Here is a 22,839-nt window from a genome sequence, read left to right as displayed (position 1 = left end):
TTTGAACCCTGCTCCTAAACTTCTAACCTTACTACCTTTCCACCTGCTCTCCTGGACACATATCAACCTTTCTCCTAATCATCATGTCAACCAACTCCTGAGCTTTTCCTGTCATAGTCCCAACATTCAAAGTCCCCCACATTCAGAACTAGGCTCTCTCTCTTTCTGCCTAAGAACCCGCTTTCTACCTCTTCTTTGTCTTCGACCCACACCGCCAGTAGCAGACATTGTTAACCCAGGCCACGACTGATCCGGTATGTAATTCTTTGGATGAACGCTCATATTTGTTTGGCAAAGTTTTAAGCCGGATGCCCTTCCTGACGCAACCCTCTGCATTTATCCACACTTGTGCCCCCCCAAAGGGCTGCATTCTGAAACAAACTACTGTGCACATAATCTGTCTTTGTCACCCGCACTGTAAAAGCTTGTCAAGTTATGCATTTGGAGATTAAAGGCAATAATGAAAGACAAGGTGTTTTGTCCAATTGTATTTGCCGGATTTCATGTAAATGTTTTCCCGCCTTGAGAGCGCTATCACGTGAGCCAAAAGAATAGATGAAGAAAATGTAGTTTTGTGATTTGTTTCTTCACCACAAGGAACACACAACACACACATTCTCAAAGAACATTTATTGCTCTTTACATAACAATTGACTGCAGCTTAACACAAAAAACTCCATTTCCATACATGTTCAAAACAGGAAGTGTGACTCATTCTTTGCTTATCCCCAGAAGGAAGAAAAACGTTGTACACAGTATATTAAATGCAACATAAATAAAACCAAACATTTTTTTTTGTCTGCAAATCACAAATACCAAAGAAATAATGGATAACTTTGACCATTCCTACTTAAGTGTTGGACCATTGTCTAAAGAGAGCCATTTAACAGCGCCTTCAAGAGTAATACAAATCCCTTTTAATATAGTATGTGTAACAAAACAGATAATAGATATAGTCTTGGAATTTAGATGTAAAATCTTTTAAAACCTGTGATACATAACACCACCAAAATGTTTCTCATAATCATCATAAGTCCGTGGAACCAGGATGCACAGTTAGTAGTTATGCTGGCAGATTGTAAGGTTCTTCGTTTGCTACTTAACACATCACAACCTGAGGCTGTCAGTTCAATTCATACAGACTACATCAAATCTCATCTTTTGGGTGATGACACAAATTCAATTTAACATGCCTTTCGTGTATTTGTATAACAGAGGGGGACGTGTGAAATCAACCTAGATGGCAATCAAATTATATTGTACTCTAGCACACATGACATGCCAGCACATCAAGAAACAATAATGTGCTAAGTGTCCTTGGATGGGTTGATTGCCTCACCACAAATAAGAAATATTTCCAATGCAAGATCTTGTCTCCCTTTAGCTAGTAGCTGACTTGTTTAATTTTAAAATGAGCATCCTTGTGCTGTTATTGCATCTTTTTTGGCTCCCTGATGTTATGGAATTTGACTCAACTGACAGGAAATATGATGCTTCCTGTACTACCATAATGTTGCATTGCTCACTTCATAAAACGCACTGAACTTGAAAGTATTTTTGCACTGATGAAAAAATGTGTAAAGGAAATATAGGATGGCAATCATTCATTTTCCTATCAAAATTCTCCCTCCTCCACCCACCCTCACGTGTCACTTTTTTCTCCATTTGCTCCGGCCTCACCTCTGGTGTTGATACCGTTCGCCTCATGCAGTGCCTAGGGGCAGAAAAATCAAACGATTACTTCGAGTTGACCGAAAGTTACTGTGTGGTGAAACACTTGGCTTACCCTCATCTCTATCAGTGAGCACAAGTGCCTGGAGGATATCCGAGAGGGAGACGATACCCTTCACTACATCCTGCTCATCTACAACCACCAACCTGTGCACCTTGGTGACACACAAAACATTATCACTCTACTTGCACTGCACCATTTTGACTCACAGACGTCAGCGAAAAAAATCAAACATTTGTAGGCAGTGTTCCCCCGCTACACTGCAGATTATTTTGCAAAATGTATCAACTTTTCTATCAAGGAACCTCTGACCTTACCTCAGCCTCCACCAGTCTGTTGATGATGGCCTCCAGGGTTTCGTGGCGATTGCAGGTCAGCACCCCTTCGAAGTATTGAGAGCGGTGCTGCAAGGCTTTGGTCACAGTCAAGTCCAGGTTGTTGTAGGTCTTCTCCGCTGCCAGGTTCTGAAAAGGAACACAATTCGATCATCAGCACTTGAAGTTGACTCATGGTCTGATGTAATATGAACACAAAGCAGTATGTTTTTATGAGTCAAACAAATGTTAATACTTTGACCTGTGAGTGACTTGACAAGATACGAATGGTTGCTAGGTATATTTTTTGCTTTATGATTGAGATACTAACACGAGGATGGTGGCAGCGACCTTGACTCATTTACAACAAGCAGTAGTTCAGTAGTGAACAATAAAAAAAAAAAAAAATAATAATAATAATAAAATACAATTTAAAAAAAAAAGAGCCTTCAGTTTGTTTATTGGCACTCCCAGTTGCAGTTTACTGTCAAACTGAACATAAAACAACCACATAACTTTGTCTAACGAAAGCCCACTACCTTAATGCTAACACACACACAATGCAAAACCCAAAAAACTGGCTAACAAAACTAACATGGATGTGGTCTTCTAAGCCTTTAGGCAAGTTATCTCAGCATAAACAGAGCAGCCACACATGTAGAGAGATAATATCAACAGTGAGAGGCATTTCTTCTTAATCCTCTGTGAAAAATGACTCATATTAATGCAGCTAGCTGAGTCAGTTATGGAAAAATCTTCGCGTCTGTATGTCTAAATTATACTGCCCCCTGGTGGCCATGGCGCGTTGATTTGAGATACAAGTGTTTTGAGTTATGAACATGGTCACGGAACAGATTAAACTCGTCAATCAAGGCACCACGGTATTATGTAGCACAATGGAATACAAGCGTAAATAGTGGAATTAGTCATATCCATCCACCACAACGACAGTAGGGTTCTTTCCACAAGCTCCCTAATCCCTTTGTTGCTTCCACAAATAAAGGAATCTCAAAAATGTTTGATAATTCTTAATAATTAGTATTTTTAAATCTGTGCTCTACAAAATTATAGGTAAATGCTGATTAACCTGGGACAGATTAACATTGCTTGGGTGAAACACCAAAATAGCCATTGTGATAAATTGACCTAATAAATTGGAGGAAGTACAGTGCCGCGAAAAAGTATTGGCCCCCTTCTCAAATTCTTATGTTTTTGCATAGTTTCCCCACTTTGTTTAAAATCATCAAACAAATGTAAATAGACAAATATAACCCAATGGTGATCTCATTTATTAAGGAAAAAAAATACTCCGTTACCTGGCCCTGTGTGAAAAAGTAATTACCCCCTTGTTAAATCATGAATTAATTGTGGCTAATCACAATTATCGGTTATTTTTTACTGATCACACCAAAGCCTGATTACCTCCAGAGCTGTTTAGTCAACAAATCACTTAGAGAATCTATCCCGAGAAAATAAAGTCTGACAAAAGATCTAAAAAAGTTCCCACAAAATGACATATGCATCCATCCATTTTCTGAGCCGCTTATCCTCACAAGGGTCGCGGGAGTGCTGGAGCCTATCCCAGCTATCATCGGGCGGGAGGCGGGGTACACCCTGAACTGGTTGCCAGCCAATTGCAGGGCACATAGAAACAAACAACCATTCGCACTCACATTCACACCTACGGGCACTTTAGAGTTGTCAATTAACCTACTATGCATGTTTTTGGGATGTGGGAGGAAACTGGAGTGCCCGGAGAAAACCCACGCAGGCACGGGGAGAACATCCAAACTCCACACAGGCGGGGCCGGGGATAGAACCCCGGTCCTCAGAACTGTGAGGCAGATGCTCTAACCAGTCGTCCACCATGCCGCCAAAATGACATAATCCAAAGAAATTCAGTACAGTCGGGAAATAAAGTAATTTACATTATCAGTCTTGAAAGAGTTATAAAAGCCATTTCTAAAGCTCTAGGATTCCAGAGCAATTATCCTCACATGGAGAAAACATGGAACAGTGGTGAACCTTCCCAGGAGTGGCCGCCCTAAAAGTCTACCCCAAGAGAGCAGCAATGACTCCCCCAGGAGGCCACAAAGGAACTCAAAACAACTTCTAAAGAACTGCAGTTCTCCCTTGCCTCATTTAAGGTCAGTTTTCATGACACAACAATAAGGAAGAGATTGGACAAAAATGGCATCCATGGCAGAGTTCCAAGGCGAAAACCACTGCTGACCAAACAAACAGAGCAAAAAAAGGCTCATCCTTCTTTTGCCAAAAAATAAAAATATGAATGATTCCCAAGACGTTTGGAGAATATTATATGGACTGACAAGATGAAAGTTGAGCTTTTTGGAAGGTATGTGTCTCGTTATATCTGCCGTAAATGTAGCACAGCATTTCAGAAAAAGATCATCATATCAACAATCAAACATAGTGGTGGTAGTGTGATGGTCTTGGGGTGCTTTGCCCCTTCAGGAGCTGGTTAACTTGCTGTGACTGGTGATAGATACCATGAATTCTGCTCTTTAACAGAAAATCCTGAAGGAGAATACTCAGCCATCAGTTTGTGCCCTCAAGCTGAACCACACTTGGGTTATGCACCAGGATAACAATCCAAAAAAGAAAAGCAAGTCAACTTCTGAATTACTTAAAAAACAAAATGAAGGTTTTGGAGGGGCCGAGTCAAAGTCCAGACTTGAATCTGATTGACATGCAGTGGCATGGCCTCAAAAGGGCTGTTTATGCTCAAAAACCCTAAATCTTTGCTGAATTCTAATAATTCTGCAAGGAAGAGTGGGCCAAAATATATCCACAAAGATGTGAAAGACACATTTCCAGTTATAGAAAACGTTTGATTTGCTGAGGATTGCCCAACCAGTTATTATGTTCAGGCAGCCATGACTTTTTCCGCAACAGACCAGGTAACTTTGAATAGTTTTCTTTCCTTAATAAATGAAATAATTTAAAAACAGCATTTTAAGTTCACTTGGGTTCTATTTGTCTGATATTTACATTTGTTTGATGATCTTAAAGTGGGGAAACTATACAAAAATGTAAGAATTTGTACCGTACCCATTACTTGGTAATTAATATACACCACAGATTACAGAATCACATCAACAGAACCGGTAACTTAAATATTAGTGTAGTTGAAGCAACATTAAATAAACTACTTAGTGCAGACTTGACAAGGAAAATACAGCAAGTAGCTAAACATATAAACAAGCACACCATTCTCAAGTTAGATGGGCAGATAGGTAGATACAGCGGCTGAAATGAGTATTTAACGTCACTATTTTTCTTATAAATATATTTCCCAAGGTGCTATTGACATGAAAATTTCACTAGATTTTGGGACCACCCCAAGCAATCCATACATACAAAGAAAGTAGAACAAATAAGGTCAGAAATTAAGTTGTGTGTAAAAATGTGAAATGACACAGGGAAAAAGTATTGAACACGCCAATAAGTACTTATTTAATACTTTGTACAAAAGCCTTTGTTTGCAATGAGAGGTTCAAGACGCCTCCTGAAACTAGTCGCATGCATTGCTCTAGTGTGATTTTGGCCCATTCTTCCACACAAGCAGTCTTCAAATCTTGAAGGTTCCGTGGGCTTCTTTTATGGATCTTGAGTTTCAGTTCTTTTCATAGATTTTCGATTGGATTCAAGTCAGGTGATTGGCTGGGCCATTCTAGCAGCTTTATTTTGTTTCTTTGAAACCAATTGAGTTTCCTTGGAAGTATCTTTTGGATCATTATCCTTATGAAATGTCCACCCTCGTTTCATTTTCATCATCCTCATAGATGGCAGCAGATTTTTGTCAAGAATGTACATTTGCCCATTCATCCGTCCTTCAAAAATGTGAAGTTTACCAGTACCATTTGCTGAAAAGCAGCTCCACACCCATTATGGTCTCACCTCCGAACTTCACTGCTGGTATGGTGTTTTTAGGGTGATGTGCAGTGCCATTTCTCCTCCATACGTGGTGTGCATTATGGCACCCAAAGACTTCAATTTTGCTCTCATCAAACCAGACTATATTCTCCTAGTATTTAACTGGCTTGTCCAAATGTTCAAACTTTAAACTAGCTTTGACATGTTTTTTTTTTTTTTTTTTTTTACCAGCAATGGGGTCTTGCGTGGTGAGGGTGCATACAGGCCATGGCGACGGAGTGCATTACTCACCGTTTTCCTTGTGAAAACAGTACCTACTAATTCCAAGTCTTTTTGAGGCTCACCACAGGTGGTCCTTGGACAACTCTTCCGATTATTCTTTGCACTCCTCTGACAGAAATCTTGCAAGGAGCACCTGATCGAGTCAAATTTATGGTGGTATGATTGGCCTTCCACTTACGTATTATGGCCCCAAACGTGCTCACTGGAACATTCAGAAGCTTAGATATGCGCCTGTAACCAATGCCATTGTTATGTTTTGCAACATTTGGTTTGCGATGGTCTTGAGTCAGCTCTTTGCTCTTACCCATCTTGAGATGTGTCTTGACTCACATCTTGGCAATGATATCTTTTTGTAGGCCATCAATTAGGACTGAAACAGCTGATACCCATTTGCACTGACAAGGGGCTGGATTGCTGTTTGATTATTGATAGATTTTAGGTGTTGTCTTGGCTTTCCATGCCTTTTTGCACCTCCCTTTCTTCATGTGTCTTTTCACATTTTTACACACAACTTAATTTCTGATCTTATTTGTTCTACTTTCTTTGACGATATGGATTACATGTGTTGTTCCCAACATTTGGTGAAATTTTCAGGTCAGTAGGACCTGTGGAAGTATATTTAGTGAGAAAAACGGTGACGTGTTAAATACTTATGTCAGCCGCTGTAGATAGATTAGATTAGATAGATAGATGGATAGATAGATCGACATAGACAGATAGATCGATAGACTGTAGCAACCCTGCATATTGTTCGAGTTCTGTGGTTTCCGAGTGTGTGGGGGTCAATGAAGGTGTGTGTGCGTGTACATAAATGTGAGAGAGTGGCGGTTCGATGTTGGGCTTGGGGGAAACAGACAGGACTGCACTTAATGTTGTTTTAAAAGCGTGATTGCATCCAAAAGTACTCATTTTATTTGCATTATAGAGTTGTTGCTAGCTTTTCCTGATTCCGTCCCCCAACACACACACACACACTTGCTCCCACCATCATAATTTTGATGCGAAGAGCGAGAAAACCTTTTTGTTCCCCATGACAAGTTTGCGCAGCTGTTTAACTAGCAAGCTGTGGGTGATTGACGGGGGGGAGAAGAACTTATGTGAACGTCAGCAGTGCAGCGCATTGAACCAGCTCAAGAGCCGTCTGGATTCCAGACGAAGTTGAAAGCTCTCACTTTTCATTGTATATATTATTTAAGCCCTTCAGTGAGTCAGTCCAAATCATCAATGCTGAACAACTACATAATATAACATAAGACAACTATCGATTTTATGTTACATCAAGTCGAAAAAAAGTAAATATAAACATGGACTGCGATACACTTACAATGACATCAAATTTGGAGTAAATGTCCACCACTCGACCTGCACAAGAGAGAATGTGTCAGTCAATATAACAGGTGTACTTGGCCCTGTATCAACTTATGCATGTTGGTGGTGAGAGATAAGGATATGATTTTTAGCAGTTGGTGTCAATGTGTAAGGTCAACTCAGCAGTGTAGATGCCAGGAAGGGGTGACAAAAGATGACTAATTGAAATCAAGAAGCGGTAAAAAAAAAAAAAAAAAAAACCTCATGGCTTGTAAATGCAGTGGAACCTTTTAAGTTGAATACAGTTAATACCATTAGGTTACCATTACCATGTTAATAAGTGCCAAGTTTGCTAAGTGACGAAGTCCTGCTTGGCACTGCAGGCCCTCTGACACTCAAATGTTTTTCAAGCAGCCCACCAACCTTTGTCATCCACCACAGGGAGCGCAGACACTCGCTGCTCTACAAAAATACCCAGCGCTGTGTACAGAGGCGTATCTGTGCGCACCACTGCTATGTTCCGGAATGTCCCTATGTTCAGCTCCTCCAAAGTTTGACCCAGGAATGTCGGTTTTGGCATCTCCGATATCTGAAAACAATAACAGATTGCCATTCACACGTAGGTACAATTGCACAAGTGCTTCTTGTAAATCAGTAATGGATGACAAAGTTTCAGCAGAATATAACAGTCAATGACGGATAGATCCACAACAGCAGAACCACCAAAGTTGAACACAAGCCGTTTTGTGATGCTGGTTGAGTTCCAAGTTGTTTCATTCATTCATTCATTCTTTTTCCGTACTGCTTAACTTCGCTATGGTCGCGGGCGTGCTGGACCCTATCCCAGCTATCTATGGGCGATAGGCCGGGTACTCCCTAAACTGGTCGCCAGCCAATCGCAGGGCACATATAAACAAACAACCATTCGCACTCACATTCAATTAAGTTCTGTAAGGTTCTGTATTTAGTACAGCAGAAGAAAATCCAAAAGGGACGTACAAAGAGCTTCAAGAATTTGAGGATCCGCTTGTGTGTGAGAATGTAGAGAGTGTTTCCCGTCAGGGGGTCGATTACTGGCAGTCTGTGGATCTTGTTCTTGAGGAGCGAAGATACTGCATCATACAAACTGCAACACAACAGGGATGAAAGAACATGTTTGGAACTTACAATAAAAATAGTTAAAGTCCCTGTAAAGTGAAAATAAGTCTTCTAAATTTGACATACCACAAACAAGAGTGTTGTTAACAACCCTGCCAAATTTGAATGATTAAATAATCGGAAAATATCTAAAATTAATTTCAAAATTAGGAAAATTGAAGCCGTTGTCTCCGCTCTCGAACATGCACGCGCTCACGGCCAACATCGAGGCACTCTTAAGAGGCCACGGCAGCTGACTATCCAAAGGTAAGATGTATTTTCAGGGTGTAGGAAACAGACATGCAAACACCGAAGGCATGAAAAAGGTGAAAAAAAAGCCAACCTTTTTTGGGGAGGTCTGGGGGGGGATCCCCGAGTCCCCGCAGAGAATTTGATTGATTTTAACATAAATTAAGCAATCTGGACGACTAAGAGTGCCATAAGTCAAAAAATAAAAAATAAAAATTATTTACGCAGAAAAACTCATTTACATTGCTCAAGTCCATGTTGATGTACAAATTTAAGATTCAAATTAAATTTGCCTCATTTTTTTGCTTTTGTGTTCTGGCCTCCAACTTGAGCCAGGCCCATCTCCACCTGCACCTGGTGCCTGCTTCAAGCTGTGCCACATGAATAGCATCCTCCTCTTTAAGCACTCTCATTCTGGAAAAGATTTGACTAAAATCATTGTCTGCTTCACTTCATTACTATTACCAACTTCAAAGGCTAATCCCAAATGCATCCTCCAGGAAAATATTAAGTACAATATTTTTATGTTTTAATTGACCATTTCTAAATTTGAAGTTAGTTCATTTCGTGTTGTGACATAATCCTTAACAGCGCTCCGTCGCTTAATACATTTAACATTAACCTCAGTAAACTAGATAATTGTAGCCGCATTTCCTAATCAATACAGAATGTACTAGCGGATCAGCTCTTGTTACGTGTGCTTCGCGGTTCCAGTTGGGACCACAACCAGGCCCACAACCCACACCACTTCACCGCGAAAATACAAAAGACCAGCACAAAAAATACCGCACTGGCTGAACTGATGAGCAAAAATGTTGCTTAAACGTAAGAGTAGTAATAGAGCATGTCCACTCCTGAGGTGGGTAGAGTAGCCAAACATTGTCCTCAAGTAAGAGTACTGTTACTTGACAATAATGTGACAAGTAAAAGTAAGTCGTAGTCCTCCAAAAAATTACTTAAGAGTAAAAAGTCCGCAGTAAAATTATTACTCAAGTACTGAGTAAATAGTGAGTAACTTCTAATTTTTTTTAACCACAGCATGAACATCAATTAAAAAAACATTTTTATTACAAAATAAAATGTGAATGTACAAATTCTGATATTGCTGTGTGTGTGTATGCACAGTCAAAATTACAAAAAAAACATCTGCAATTTACTGTTTTCTCAAGTTATAAGTGAGCTGAAATATCCACGTTTAGGCAGACAGTGCCAGACAAATACTACATGAAAGCTGTTGTTTTTGTTCGTCTAAATGTAAACATGTTGCCTTCATGGTAACGATGACCTTCCCAACATGGCCGCCACATATCCACGACGATCAGCGGGGAAGGCTCTTCTAGTGTGAATATCTATATCCGGCCATCCCAATGGAGGTAATTTGACTTTCTTGAGTAAAAGTACCGTAACCTATTAACAGCAGAAGCGACAGAAGTTTTTTTCTGGTCTTGTCAAATCCTGTGAATTTGAGGGCACAGGCGGAACTTCAGGCCGCATATTAGTCCACCGCAGAGTAATAACAATAGCTCTGTGGGTGCATGGTGGATGTGTGGAATGGATCGAGCTGCCAGCGTTCAAGTACGAAACAGCCTATGACGTCAGTGACAGTGACCAACCCCCCCCGCCCCCCATGGGGCGACTCGTGCCGTGGCTTAAGTGTGTCACTGGGCCCCGTTTTTGACACGCCCCAAAAATTACAAGAATTAAAATGGTTGAAACACTTTAACCTCACAATTGAGTATTACATATTTCTCAGCACATTTTTTTCAGCAATTATCTTCAAATGTGTAATGTATTTAGAAGCAAATCGCTGAATTCGCTTTACAGGGTCTTTAAGAGACTAAATTCAATCAAATAAAGATTTTTTAAAAACAAACCTGGCATTTGGTGATATGCTAACCAAGGGCTTGAAAGAGTCTTGAAGATACAGCTCTGTTGAAACGTAAAAACGTGACAATTAACTTAAGATTTTAAATAATTAAAACACATTAAGAGGTCAGTTAAATCTCCCACCTCTCCATGTTTCTATTTTGTGCTCCTCCAACTCATAAATCTGAACCTGAAAATCAATTCACAACAATAGAATTCTACGATTAAACATTAGTTATAAAACACCACACCCTTTTATCTACGATCTTACCAGTGGAGATTTATAGTATCGATGAAGGATGTTAATGAAGTCTGTAATTGTTAGCATGCCTGTAGAGAGCATCAAGTATTTTTTTATTTATTTTTAAACTAATTGAAAGTATGTGAATAGTGATACATTAAAAAAAATCTTACCGACAAAGCACTGCTTGTTACTGTCCCAAAGGGGAGCCGCTCTCACCCCATTGGAAACAAGTGCAAAAAATGCCTTCTTGACCTGTGAAATGAAAAGAGACAGACAGATACCGTAGTTCTTCAGTCTGTGACATTCTTTTATCAAAATAGCCCAAGGATCAGAAATGACAGCACGATTAACACCTATTTTTAACCTGGATGAAATTAACCTGTTTTGAGGGGGTGGTCCTGTGTCATGCAAATGAGCCACTGCTAACTTCATCCCAACTATGCTGGGGCAAAACTGAGAATGACTTTTGTTACGATGACCAGGGGGCAGTGCTAGAATAATATGGTGTGAAGAAAATTGTTAATAAGCCTATAGAGATTTGAATATCTTATTTTCCCTTGTGGAGGCAGCACTTCATTACCATGCCGACGAATTATGAAAAATAACCCACATCGACAACTTCATCGCACATTCAAGTGTGACAGTTGTCACAATCTAATACAGATGATGCTGTTATCTGATGCTAATCTGTGCCAGCACTGCAACAACAAGGCTCGAATTAAGCGGTCTCGCATCTAAGCGTGCGGGTCAAAATTCGCATTTTGCGTATCAATACACATTGAAAAGCAAAACTTCAAATCAGTTTTACCACAGAGACGGTGGTGAAGATGGAGGCAGGCAGTGGCGTATGTGACACGACACGCTTACGTCACCGATATGTGGAAGTGAAGCTATTCGGTTAAGAAGCGGGAACACAATGGTTGCAAAATGAGACGCTCAATTGAGGCGAGAGAGAGAAAAAAAAGACAGAAATGGCAAAAATGTGGGAGCATTTCATAGTGTAACACCCATACGTTGTAACACAGACATTCCTCTCCACCGAATGACTTGAGTTCGTTGTCACATTTCTGTGGGGCCAATTATGTATTACTCGTGCACTCACTGTAGTTGTCTCGTCATGCTGCACTATTTGCATATACTGGCCACTCATGCCAAAGTAGCATCTGCTCCATTTGCACACTGATTGAGGAGTATCTGTAACTTTTGCACAACCAACATTGTCCCAGATTATCGCACTACTCGTCACTTTAAACCGCATACACTCCTTGAAGTCTCAGCCCCCTTTGCACAATGGTCATTGCACCGGACTATTGCAATATTAGTCATTCGAACTGCTCTAAGTGCTAGAGGACTCTGCATCTTTTTGCACAATTGTTTTTTGTCAATGTCTTTATGTCTCCAAAGTGTTCTGTAAATTGACTGTCTGTTGTACTAGAGCAGCTCCAACTACCGGAGACAAATTCCTTGTGTGTTTTGGACATACTTGGCAAATAAAGATGATTCTGATTCTGATGATGCTGCATCGAGGGACCCAAAAGACAAAGGTGAAGTTAACATAGCGCAAATCAGTGAGCTTAACATTAGTCTACTTTACTAAAATAACGTTAGCCCTGCGGGCTGCGGAGTGTCTCTTTTAGTTATAATTACTATTGAAGGTGTGGCTTTTCTTTTCTTTTTTACCGTGACAAGGACAGTATAACTCAACCATAACGGTACATACAGGGTGCTTCGTTGTGAGATATATGGCCAATCTTATAATGTGTAAGTGACAAAACTTTGAGTCAAGTTGGTGAAAAATGTGGCAAATGTGGGCAGAGAGGAATAAGAGTAAAATGGATCATCATCACATACCCAAACAGAAGAGGGTTTTGGTAACAGAATATGAAGGAAATATTTTTATTCTCTCGAGATTTCTTCATTTTAGTTTGGACAAATTGAACCCTTCCAAAACTTATAGTTGTACAAATAATATTTGTCTTATTTCTAGTCGGCTGGTCTAAGATCATAAATGCACAGCCATGAACCTAATGTATTAATATGTCACAAAATGCTAGCTGCTTAATTGAAGATGCACAAAGGCTGTTAATGTTTTTTTTTTCCAATGTACAATGTGAATTTAAGAACTACAAACTGTTGATTATATAAAAAAGAAAACAATTAGTCGTACATTATTAAGTGAAAGGTCTTATTTTCTCTTTTGTATTTAAAATTGCTCCTTAACCAAGCAAAAATATAGTTTATCCAAATAATTGATTGATAGAATTTTCAGTAGGATACTCGAGTACTAAAATATTAGTTAGCTGCAGCCCTACATTCAAGTCCCCCATTATATTGTCAGATTTTTAATGTTTCATAAAATCCCTGCTTCAGGTCTGTGCAATTAAGCTGCTAAAAATTGCTCCTCAAAATTAGAAAGCCGCTCCTCAAATGAAGAAATGATTAGCAAAAGTGCTCCTCAAAGAAAATACATTTCCTAGAATATGTCCCTTTTAATGTAAGATACATGACTTTGAGAGTGAAAGATGATATCTGACCTGGAGGGACGTGTCAAAAACAACCAATTTGGAGCTTGTGGGTACGAGGTCATAACAGCGATGGGACTTCATGAACCTGGTGTACACATTGTGCTCGGGATCTGAAGGGAAGAGTGACAGAGGGGTGAGAACTGTTTTAAATGTCATCATTATGTATTTTAGCCTCTTACCCTCAATAAGTGGATCCTTTTTCCTCTCAAGATCCTCAAGAGTTGTCGGAATCTGAAAGAAAAACGTTTGTCAAGGCAAGTTTTAAATGACAGGCTAATTAGAAATAGGCTAATTATAAAACAGCTTAGTAAACAGTTCATCTAATAATGTCCCTTTTAACCCAAATGTGTTTATTTAGACCTGCAACCATAAGTAACCTCCATACCAATGAACTGTACAGCCTATTAGCAGTTATATATTGCACGCTTCGTGTGCACACTCATTCCCAGGGAATCCTACTCCAGTTTAACCCCCCCCCCCCCAAAAAAAATTCTAATTCATGTGTACCCAAACTTCTCCTTTAAAGTCATGCTTCAATTTCACTGTACCCAATTAAGACATTTCTTATTCTTATTTTTACATTGCTTTATAGAGTCACTGTTTTCATTGCAGGCCACATTGTAGCTATGGTCCCTCGGAGATTATAACGGTACTGCAAAAATCCCTGTTCGATTATATACTTTGGGTTTACGGCCTCGGTTCAGTTCGCATTGGGTACACTCAACAAGCAAAATACAAAACAACCTGCTTATGTCTTGTGTTAGCAGGAACTGATTTAATTACATTTAAAACAGATATATCTTAATTTATTTCATTTTAGGAAATTTAAACAACAGCTTATCTTCTTTTTAGGAAATGAAGCAAGTGCATTTGTAACAGTTTGAACAGTGTTAATTTTTGTTATAAAAACACCGATTATGGCATTTGGTTAAGCTTTGGATCCATCTGAAGCCCAGGAGAGGCTGTTTAAATGTATGTGGAAGTGGTGTTTGTCCGATTAGGGAAATGACACTTGTTTCTACAAGTTGCTTTACTGTGTATCCTGCTTCGAACTCCAAGCTAATGACGTTAGCATTGACCAGTCAAACCCCCGTGACAATACATCATCCTGGTGACGTCTTTCGTCAAACTAAACTAAAGAGACATTTGGGTCACTCTCTAAACTCTCAAATGTTAGCAAAATACGCAACAGAGACTTCATAATAATGCCACACTTATCGAGCCACTTCGCAACGTATTAGTTAGCATCGTTGCTACTGTTAGCATGTTCTCAGACTGCCGCGCGAGATAAGGTCGGACAAAGTATTTAGTAGTTCAGCTGGGAAAGACAAAAGTTAGTCGGTGGACTTACACACTCCATATTCCATTCGCGGTGTCACGTCCCCTCCACAGTCGGTCGGGTCGTTTGACAAACAGCCAAGGGGCTCGCAAATCCGGCGTATGAGTTACGAGCCCAACCAGAACATCCTGAATGGCCGGGAGGTCATTACCGTAATACGCATACAGTCAGCGCAGTGAAAATAGCCAGTCGGTCGAAAGGTCAAAAGCGGTTGACCTGGAGGTCATGACGCGGAGCTTTACGTGTGGTTGGCCCCACGCCCCCCCCCCCCCCCCAAAAAAAAGAAAAGAAAAAAAAACCTGTGCATATGTGTATGCCAACTTGTTCCACACAATTAGATTTTTGTTAGATGAACATTCATTTAAAATGAATGGTAAAAAATACAGTGGAACCTCAAGACAACTAAGGAGTTCCAGCAAAGATGAAAGGGTGTGAGACGTCACATAATACGTCAGCACATGTCCATGAGACTATAACCGTAAAATGAAAATAAATTGTACCTGGCCATCAACTTGTACGAACAATTTAAAACCAATGAAAATCTAACAAAAAACGAAAAGTGTTTCGAGTTTGGCAGGAATGATCCTCACGTTAGTGGGAAATCATGTGCAAAGATTCAGGCATTTGACTATACAAAAATATAAAATTGCAGGTTGCAGAGTTATTGCCAAGTGTAAATAAAATAAAGTTTCAATAATTAAACAATATTAAAATTAAAATAATCAGTTTGACGAGTAACCAATTATGTCACAAGGTTAATTTTGGTCATGTCTTAGCTCTACATCTCTTTCATGTCAGGTGATTAAAGGATGAAAGCTATATCTATCCAATCAGTTTCATTTCTGACGCCAAGTTGGTTATACCGTGCAACCCTTACTGCACATTATTTTACATTCGGAGCGACACCATGACTTGTAACCAGAGCCATCCCTTCCAACAATTGTTATCCATGGATGGAGCTCAGCAGCAGCAGCAGCAGCAATATTACCCTGGACGACTACCAAGGGGCCGAAGGGTGACAGGCGGCGGCGGCGGCGGCGGCGGCACGGGTCTCATCCCCATACTCGCCACCACTGTGGTCCCACTGCTCTTGATGCTGCTGTTTGCGACACTGGGCGTCTGCGGCTACCTGATGTACAACACACAGACGGAGCTGAGGGATTTGAGGAAGGTAAGGAAACCCCCGACATGATCGGTATTTGTTTGGAGGTCGAGATCGGGAGGATAATGGGCTTCTAACGGAAAGACTAGTCGAACGCGAGTCCTTTTCGGTCGTTAGTTTTTTTTCTGTACAACTCTTACCAGTTAGGATCAGCTACTATCATTTTCAATCTCCTTTGTATGTGCTAGAATGAGGGCTAAAAAGTTGAAGAAGTATAGAGAAATTTAGGATGCCGTGGCAAAGACACGACATGATGACAGAGTGGCCATTTTAAACAATTATGATCCCTAAACTATTCAAATATATCTCACTGCCTATCTGTGTGCAAATATTAGCGGAAATCAAACCGAGATTGTTTCAAATAATGACCCGGAATAGTTGACAGTTTGGGTTGCTTTAGCTAAAACAGCATTAACTTTGCATAAAGTTAGTCTTAAAACGAGATAGCAGTTAGCATGGTGGGAGTTAGCTGCCATTCCGGTAAAAAAAAAAAAATACAAATAATTTTTACATGCATGCACATTTAATCTAATAAATATTTTTTATTTTATAAATTGGTGTTAATTAAGTGTATTTACCTAAAATGCAAACATTGAAAATTGATTTATGTACTGTACGTGCATTTTCTGAAATTGCTAAGTGTGAAAGTTTACCTTCAACGAAGTGTTCAGAACAAACACAGATGTATAGACTGGGTGGTAAAAATGCACATGAGCTTTCACACCAAAAAAAACCCCAAAACGTTTCTATGTTTGTAAACGTTAGCCAGCTGGGTAATGTTTGTAAGTTGGGTAAATATTAATGTATACTTGTAGTATTCATCACCCTTGTTTCTCTCAGATGTCACAAGAATTCAAGCAAGCACTGGAGTTGGGCAGAGCCAAGATGCAAATCTGTAAGTTGTGACATGAAAACAATCCATTCCTCACAATGTTCTCAAAAACTAATGTTAGAATGTGATGCTTTCAAGGTTTGGATGAGGCTGGAGGAAACAAAGAGGACAAGAAAGAGAGCGAAGAAAAGGCTGCAGCACATGTCATAGGTAATGCTTTAATTCCCATTTCAGACAAAAATATTGAGACAAACCTCCCCCCCACCCACACACACACACACACACACACTTGATGATTGGATTTGTAATGTAATGGTGTACCACCCGGTGTGGTAAATATGTTTTCAAATTTTGTCAAAAATAATTGGCATTTTGTTAATAATAATAAAATAAATCTGCATTCAACATGAAACTTATTTGAGGCAATTTCTGTCACAGGGCAAATTGAAAAAGGTGTCTTCAGCAAAACACTTCGCTGGGAGCCGGATGTGGGTGCTGCGTTCACCAGTGGCGGCGTGGCCTACCAGGTGGTGGACGGCGCCTTGCGTGTCAACCAGAGCGGACTGTACCAAATCTACTCGCGGGTGGAGCTCATCTTCAAGCAGTGCTCGCCCACGTCCTCCTTTTTCCACATGGTGTTTTTGAGGAGGTCGTCTGGGTACCCCGACGTGGCCCTGATGGAGGCCCTCAAGGCCGGGTTCTGCTCCCAGCGGAATGAGCTAAAGCAGCAACACGCCTGGACCGCCGACAGTTACCTGGCGTCGGCTCTGTGGCTGTGCCAGAACGACAGGGTCCTGGTCAACGTGTCGCACCCCCAATATCTCAGTCACTCAAATCATGGCAACTTCTTTGGTCTCTACAAGATCTGATTGGGACACTTCAAGTTCAAGGTCTCAGGACACCACATGGGTGGATCACAGACTGTCACAGTGAAGACAAATCCCTCCATTGATGCCCAACTAATGTGATGTGTGTAACATCATATGTACTTATTCACTGTGTTAAACACAACCTTTTAATGAGTGTAAATAACGATGGATTTTTTTCTGTATTAAAGCAAGGGTGGGGAAACCGTTTTTCCTACCAGGCGTCATTCAAGTTTTGTTTTGATTTTGTTGTTTTGTTTTTTCCATTGTACAATAAAACTAAACTAAAGTAAAACCTATCACCTCTTGAAGACTCATGACACTGAGAACCCTCATTTAATCCATCCATCCATTTTCTGAGCCGCTTCTCCTCACTAGGGTCGCGGGCGTGCTGGAGCCTATCCCAGCTGTCATCGGGCAGGAGGCCGGGTACACCCGGAACTGGTTGCCAGCCAATCGCAGGGCACATATAAACAAACAACCATTCGCACTCACAGTCATGCCTACGGGCAATTTAGAGTCTCCAATTAATGCATGTTTTTAGGATGTGGGAGGAAACCGGAGTGCCCGGAGAAAACCCACGCAGGCACGGAGAGAACATGCAAACTCCACACAGGCGGGGCCGGGGATTGAACCCGGGTCCTCAGAACTGTGAGGCTGACGCTCTAACCAGTTGTCCATCATGCCGCCCCCTCATTTAATATTTGGCAATAATTTTGCTCAAAACATTTCGTGTTTTTTACATTTACAAAAAAAGTCTTAGATTTTGTAAACTCAATATACAGTTACATACTATCTACAATGGGTACAGAAAGTATTCAGACCCCCTTATATTTTTCACTCGTTATATTGCAGCCATTTGCTAAAATCATTTAAGTTCATTTTTTTGCTTATTAATGTACACACAGCAACCCATATTGACAGAAAAAAAACTGAATTGTTGAAAATTTTATAGTAGTAATTATTCAGACCCTTTACTCAGTATTTAGTAGAAACACCCTTTTGAGCTAACACAGCCATGAGTCTTTTTGGGAATGATGCAACAAGTTTTTCACACCTGGATTTGGGTATCTGCCATTCCTCCTTGCAGATCCTCTCCAATTCTGTCAGGTTGGATGGTGAACATTGGTGGACAGCCATTTTTGGGTCTCTCCAAAAATGCTCAATTGGATTTAAGTCAGCGCTCTGGCTGGGCCATTCAAGAACAGTCACTGAGTTGTTCTGAAGCCAGTCCTTTGTTATTTTAGCTGTGTGCTTAGGGTCATTGTCTTGTTGGAAGGTGAACCTTCGGCCCAGTCTGAGGTCCTGAGCACTCTGGAGAAGGTTTTTGTCCAGGATATCCCTGTACTTGGCCGCATTCATCTTCGATTGCAACCAGTCGTCCTGTCCCTGCAACTGAAAAACACCCCGACATCATGATGCTGCCACCACAATGCTTCACTGTTGGGACCGTATTGGACAGGTGATGAGCAGTGGCTGGTTTTCTCCACATTTACCGCTTAGAATTGAGACCAAAAAGTTATATCTTGGTCTCATCAGGCCAGAGAATCTTATTTCTCACCGTCTTGGAGTCCTTCAGGTGTTTTTTTTAGCAAACTCCATGTGGGCTTTCATGTGTCTTGCACTGAGGAGAGGCTTCCGTCGGGCCACTCTGCCATAAAGCCCCAACTGGTGGAGGGCTGCAGTGATTGTTGACTTCCTAGAACTTTCTCCCATCTTCTGACTGCATCTCTGGAGCTCAGCCACAGTGATCTTTGGTTTCTTCTTTACCTCTCTCACCAAGGCTCTTCTCCCCCGATTGCTCAGTTTGGCCGGACAGTCAGCGCTAGGAAGGGTTCTGGTCATCCCAAACGTCTTCCATTTAAGGATTATGGAGGTCACTGTGCTCCTAAGAACCTCAAGTGCAGCAGATATTTTTTTGTTACCTTGGCCAGATCTGTGCCTTGTCACAAGTCTGTCTCTGACCTCTTCAGGCAGTTCCTTTGACCTCATGATTCTCATTTGCTCTGGCATGCACTGTGAGCTGTAAGGTCTTATATAGATAGGTGTGTGGCTTTCCTAATCAAGTCCGATCAGTATAATCAAACACAGCTGGACTCCAATGAAGGTGTAGAACCATCTCAAGGATGATCAGAAGAATTGGACAGCACCCGAGTTAAATATATGAGTTTCACAGCCAAGGCTCTGAATACTTACAGCTGTGTGATATTTCAGTTTCTCTTTTTTAATAAATATGCAAAGAAATCAACAATTCAGTTGGGTGAAAAATGTAAGGGGGTCTGAATACTTTCCGTACCCACTGTATATACAGTGGTGCCATGAGATACGAGTGGCTCGAAGCTGGAACAGATTAATGGTATTCCCATTCCATTTCAATGGGGAAAGAAGATTTGAGATACGAGTCCTTTGAGTTACGTGTGGTCACTGAACAAATAAAACTTGCATCTCAAGGTACCACTCTATGTTTATATATTATGTCTATATGTTTGTCTTCCATTAGGACCACTGGTGTGCTGTACCCTATCAGCTGACGGCAGCCAATCGGAGGGCACATACAGTGGAGGAAATAACTATTTGATCCCTCACTGATTTTGTAAATTCACCCACAGACAAAGACATGAGTGGTCTATAATTTTAATGGTAGGTTTATGTTAACAGTGAAAGACAGAATATCTAAAAGAAAATCCAGAAAATCACATTTAAAAAATGTATTTGCATTTCATTGAGTGAAATATGTATTTGATCCCCTACCAACAATAAAGATATCTGGCTTTCACAGACTAGTTCTCTCACTTTAAGAAAGTACTCCTAATAAGAAAGGACTTCTAATCTAAACTCGTTAGCTGTATGAAAGACACCTAGGACTTCTAATCTAAACTCTTTAGCTGTATGAAAGACACCTATCTCAACTTTTTACCTGTACAACATTTCCTGTCCACAGAAAGAACTTTCTAACATCATCAGGGACAAGAGTGTAGACCTCCACAAGGCTGGAATGGGCTACAAGATAATTGGCAAGAGGCTGGATGAGGAAACTACTGTTGTTGCGATAATTAGAAAATAGAATAAAGATAAATTGACAGCCAATCTCACCTTGTGGGGTATCAATGATCATGAGAAAGGTTACACATCAACCCATCAACAACATGGGAGGAGCTTTGATCTCAAGGCAGCTGTGACCAGTCTCCAAGAAAAACATTGGTAACACACTACAACATAATGGATCAAAATCCTGCAGCGCCCCCTGCTCAAGAAGGCACATGTACAGACCCGTCCGAAGTTTGCCAATGATCAACTGAATGATTCAGCGAATGATTGGGAGAAGGTGATGTGGTCAGATGGGACAAAAATCGAGCTGCTTGGAATCAATTTGAGTCGCTGTGTTTGGAGGAAGAGGAATTCAGACTATGACCTCAAGAACACTATCCCCACCATCCAGCATCGAGGGGAAAGTGTTATGCTTTGGGGGTGTGTCTCTGCAAAGGGGACAGGTCTTCACTGCATATGGATGGAGCCTTATACCGTGAAATCCAGCACGACAATGACCCAAAGCACACAGCCAAGGAAGTGAAAAAGTGGCTAAAGAAGAAGCACATTAAGGCCATGGAGTGGCCTAGACAGTCTCCAGACCTAAATCCGATAGAAAATCTGTGGAGGGAGCTGAAACTTTAAGCTGCCAAGGCACAGCGTCGAAAACTTAAGGATTTGGAGAGTATCTGTAAAGAGGAGTGGTCCAAAATTCCTCCCGAAATGTCTGCAAACCTGGTGATCAACTACAAGAAAGATCTGACCTCTGTACTGGCCAACAAGGGGTTCTGCATCAAGTACCAAGTAATGTTTTAATTTGCGGTCAAATATTTATTTCCGTCAATGAATTGTAAAATCAATCTTTTATGTGATTTTCTTTTTCATAATCTGTCTCCCCCAGTAAAAATACACCTACCATTAAAATTATAGACTGTTCATGTCTTTGTCAGTGGTTAAAGACAAACATGGAAACACAACCATTTATACTCACATTCACACCCAAGGACAATTGCGAGTCTTCAATAAACCTAACGTACATGTTTTTAGAATGTGGCAGGAAGATGAAGAAAACCAAAGCATGCATGAGAACACCAATTCCACAGATGAAGGATGGCGGCCAGATTTGAACCCCCAACCTCAGGATTGTGAGGCTAATGCGCTAAACCCTTGTCCACAGCGCCATCAGATGGAAATTTCTAATGACCAATTAACCAACTATTAATAGCCCTGCGATTGCCTGGCGACCAGTTCAGGGTGTAGCCCGCCTCTGGCCCGAAGATAGGTGGGATAGGCTCCAGCACGCCCGCGACCTTAGTGAGCAGTACAGAAAATTGATGCAACTTGGAAGCCTAACAGTTTGTGGTACTTTGGAGGTTCCACTGTACATTGAATCAGTTGAGTTTTCCTTCAAGTGTATTGTGAGATGTGCAATTTTCAATTTGGCCAATAAAAATGTGAAACAAAAAGACACTACCACATCAATTGAGTAACAGATTTTATATACAAACGGTTTACAGCAAGATTTCTGAATGAACGCTGACCGTCATCGGCATATCGGCGTCCATGTTGTGCACACCATCACCACCACCATCAACACCCATGAGATCAAGTTAATAGACGGAAGTAGAAACCCTATAAGAGCACCTTTGGTCGTGAAGGGAACCAGATGTGGGAGTTTTGAAGATGTTTAAGGCACAAGACACAGCATAACCAGCCTCCGTCCATCGTAAAACTACTTACTCAGCAAAGCACTTCATTTAAAAAAAAAAAAAAAAAAAAGATAACGTTACAAACTATATGAGGAAAAAAAATATGTAATGTGATTATAGTCCACAGACAGGTGTATTTTAAGGCAACAAGTGCCAAGAAAAACTAAATGCAAACATTGCATGTCATGAAATTCAGTTTACATTAAATCACGTGCATGATATCATGGCTCCATAAACAAGAATCGGCAACTAAGGCTTTTAATTTCATTGTATTTTACAATGCTAAAATGACGTGATAAATTACTGTAACGCACTACTCTAAACTCATGTGGAGCGCAAAAGCCTGTATA

General features: G+C 40.6%; 3 protein-coding genes across 3 annotated transcripts in view; 1 reads left to right on the top strand and 2 right to left on the bottom strand.

Moving 5' to 3' along the window:
* Positions 1–611: 611 nt before the first annotated feature.
* On the bottom strand, positions 612–15,065 carry LOC133483765 (5'-AMP-activated protein kinase subunit gamma-1-like). Its single transcript, XM_061785452.1, has 13 exons — positions 14,906–15,065; positions 13,734–13,785; positions 13,564–13,664; positions 11,200–11,281; positions 11,057–11,115; positions 10,930–10,975; positions 10,794–10,848; positions 8,533–8,659; positions 7,957–8,122; positions 7,550–7,587; positions 2,050–2,196; positions 1,787–1,886; positions 612–1,714 (listed from the first exon to the last, which is right to left on the bottom strand). The coding sequence occupies exons 1-13, from the start codon at positions 14,912–14,914 to the stop codon at positions 1,704–1,706; spliced, it is 993 nt and encodes a 330-aa protein (XP_061641436.1). The 5' UTR covers positions 14,915–15,065; the 3' UTR covers positions 612–1,703.
* Positions 15,066–15,769: 704 nt separating this feature from the next.
* Positions 15,770–18,034, top strand: faslg (Fas ligand (TNF superfamily, member 6)). Its single transcript, XM_061785299.1, has 4 exons — positions 15,770–16,064; positions 16,896–16,950; positions 17,026–17,097; positions 17,326–18,034. The coding sequence occupies exons 1-4, from the start codon at positions 15,801–15,803 to the stop codon at positions 17,754–17,756; spliced, it is 822 nt and encodes a 273-aa protein (XP_061641283.1). The 5' UTR covers positions 15,770–15,800; the 3' UTR covers positions 17,757–18,034.
* A 4,228-nt stretch (positions 18,035–22,262) lies between these two features.
* rhebl1 (Ras homolog, mTORC1 binding like 1) overlaps positions 22,263–22,839 on the bottom strand; it is a 12,191-nt gene continuing 11,614 nt past the window's right edge. The window contains exon 8 of the mRNA XM_061785728.1: positions 22,263–22,839. This exon is cut by the window's right edge and continues 823 nt beyond it. The gene's annotated coding sequence lies outside the window, so the exon portion shown is untranslated.

This window comes from Phyllopteryx taeniolatus, chromosome 9 (assembly GCF_024500385.1).
Source record: "Phyllopteryx taeniolatus isolate TA_2022b chromosome 9, UOR_Ptae_1.2, whole genome shotgun sequence".
Taxonomy (NCBI): domain Eukaryota; kingdom Metazoa; phylum Chordata; class Actinopteri; order Syngnathiformes; family Syngnathidae; genus Phyllopteryx; species Phyllopteryx taeniolatus.
This window is presented reverse-complemented; position numbering and strand designations above follow the sequence as displayed.

Coding starts and splice junctions, on each gene's coding strand:
- faslg (XM_061785299.1), top strand. CDS start 15,801: ATGACTTGTAACCAGAGCCATCCCTTCCAACAATTGTTATCCATGGAT. Junction 16,951..17,025: donor CAGAGCCAAGATGCAAATCT/GTAAGTTGTGAC, acceptor GATGCTTTCAAG/GTTTGGATGAGGCTGGAGGA. Junction 17,098..17,325: donor GGCTGCAGCACATGTCATAG/GTAATGCTTTAA, acceptor TTTCTGTCACAG/GGCAAATTGAAAAAGGTGTC.
- LOC133483765 (XM_061785452.1), bottom strand. Junction 13,665..13,733: donor AAAGGATCCACTTATTGAGG/GTAAGAGGCTAA, acceptor TCTTCCCTTCAG/ATCCCGAGCACAATGTGTAC. Junction 2,197..7,549: donor ACTCCAAATTTGATGTCATT/GTAAGTGTATCG, acceptor GTTCCTTTTCAG/AACCTGGCAGCGGAGAAGAC.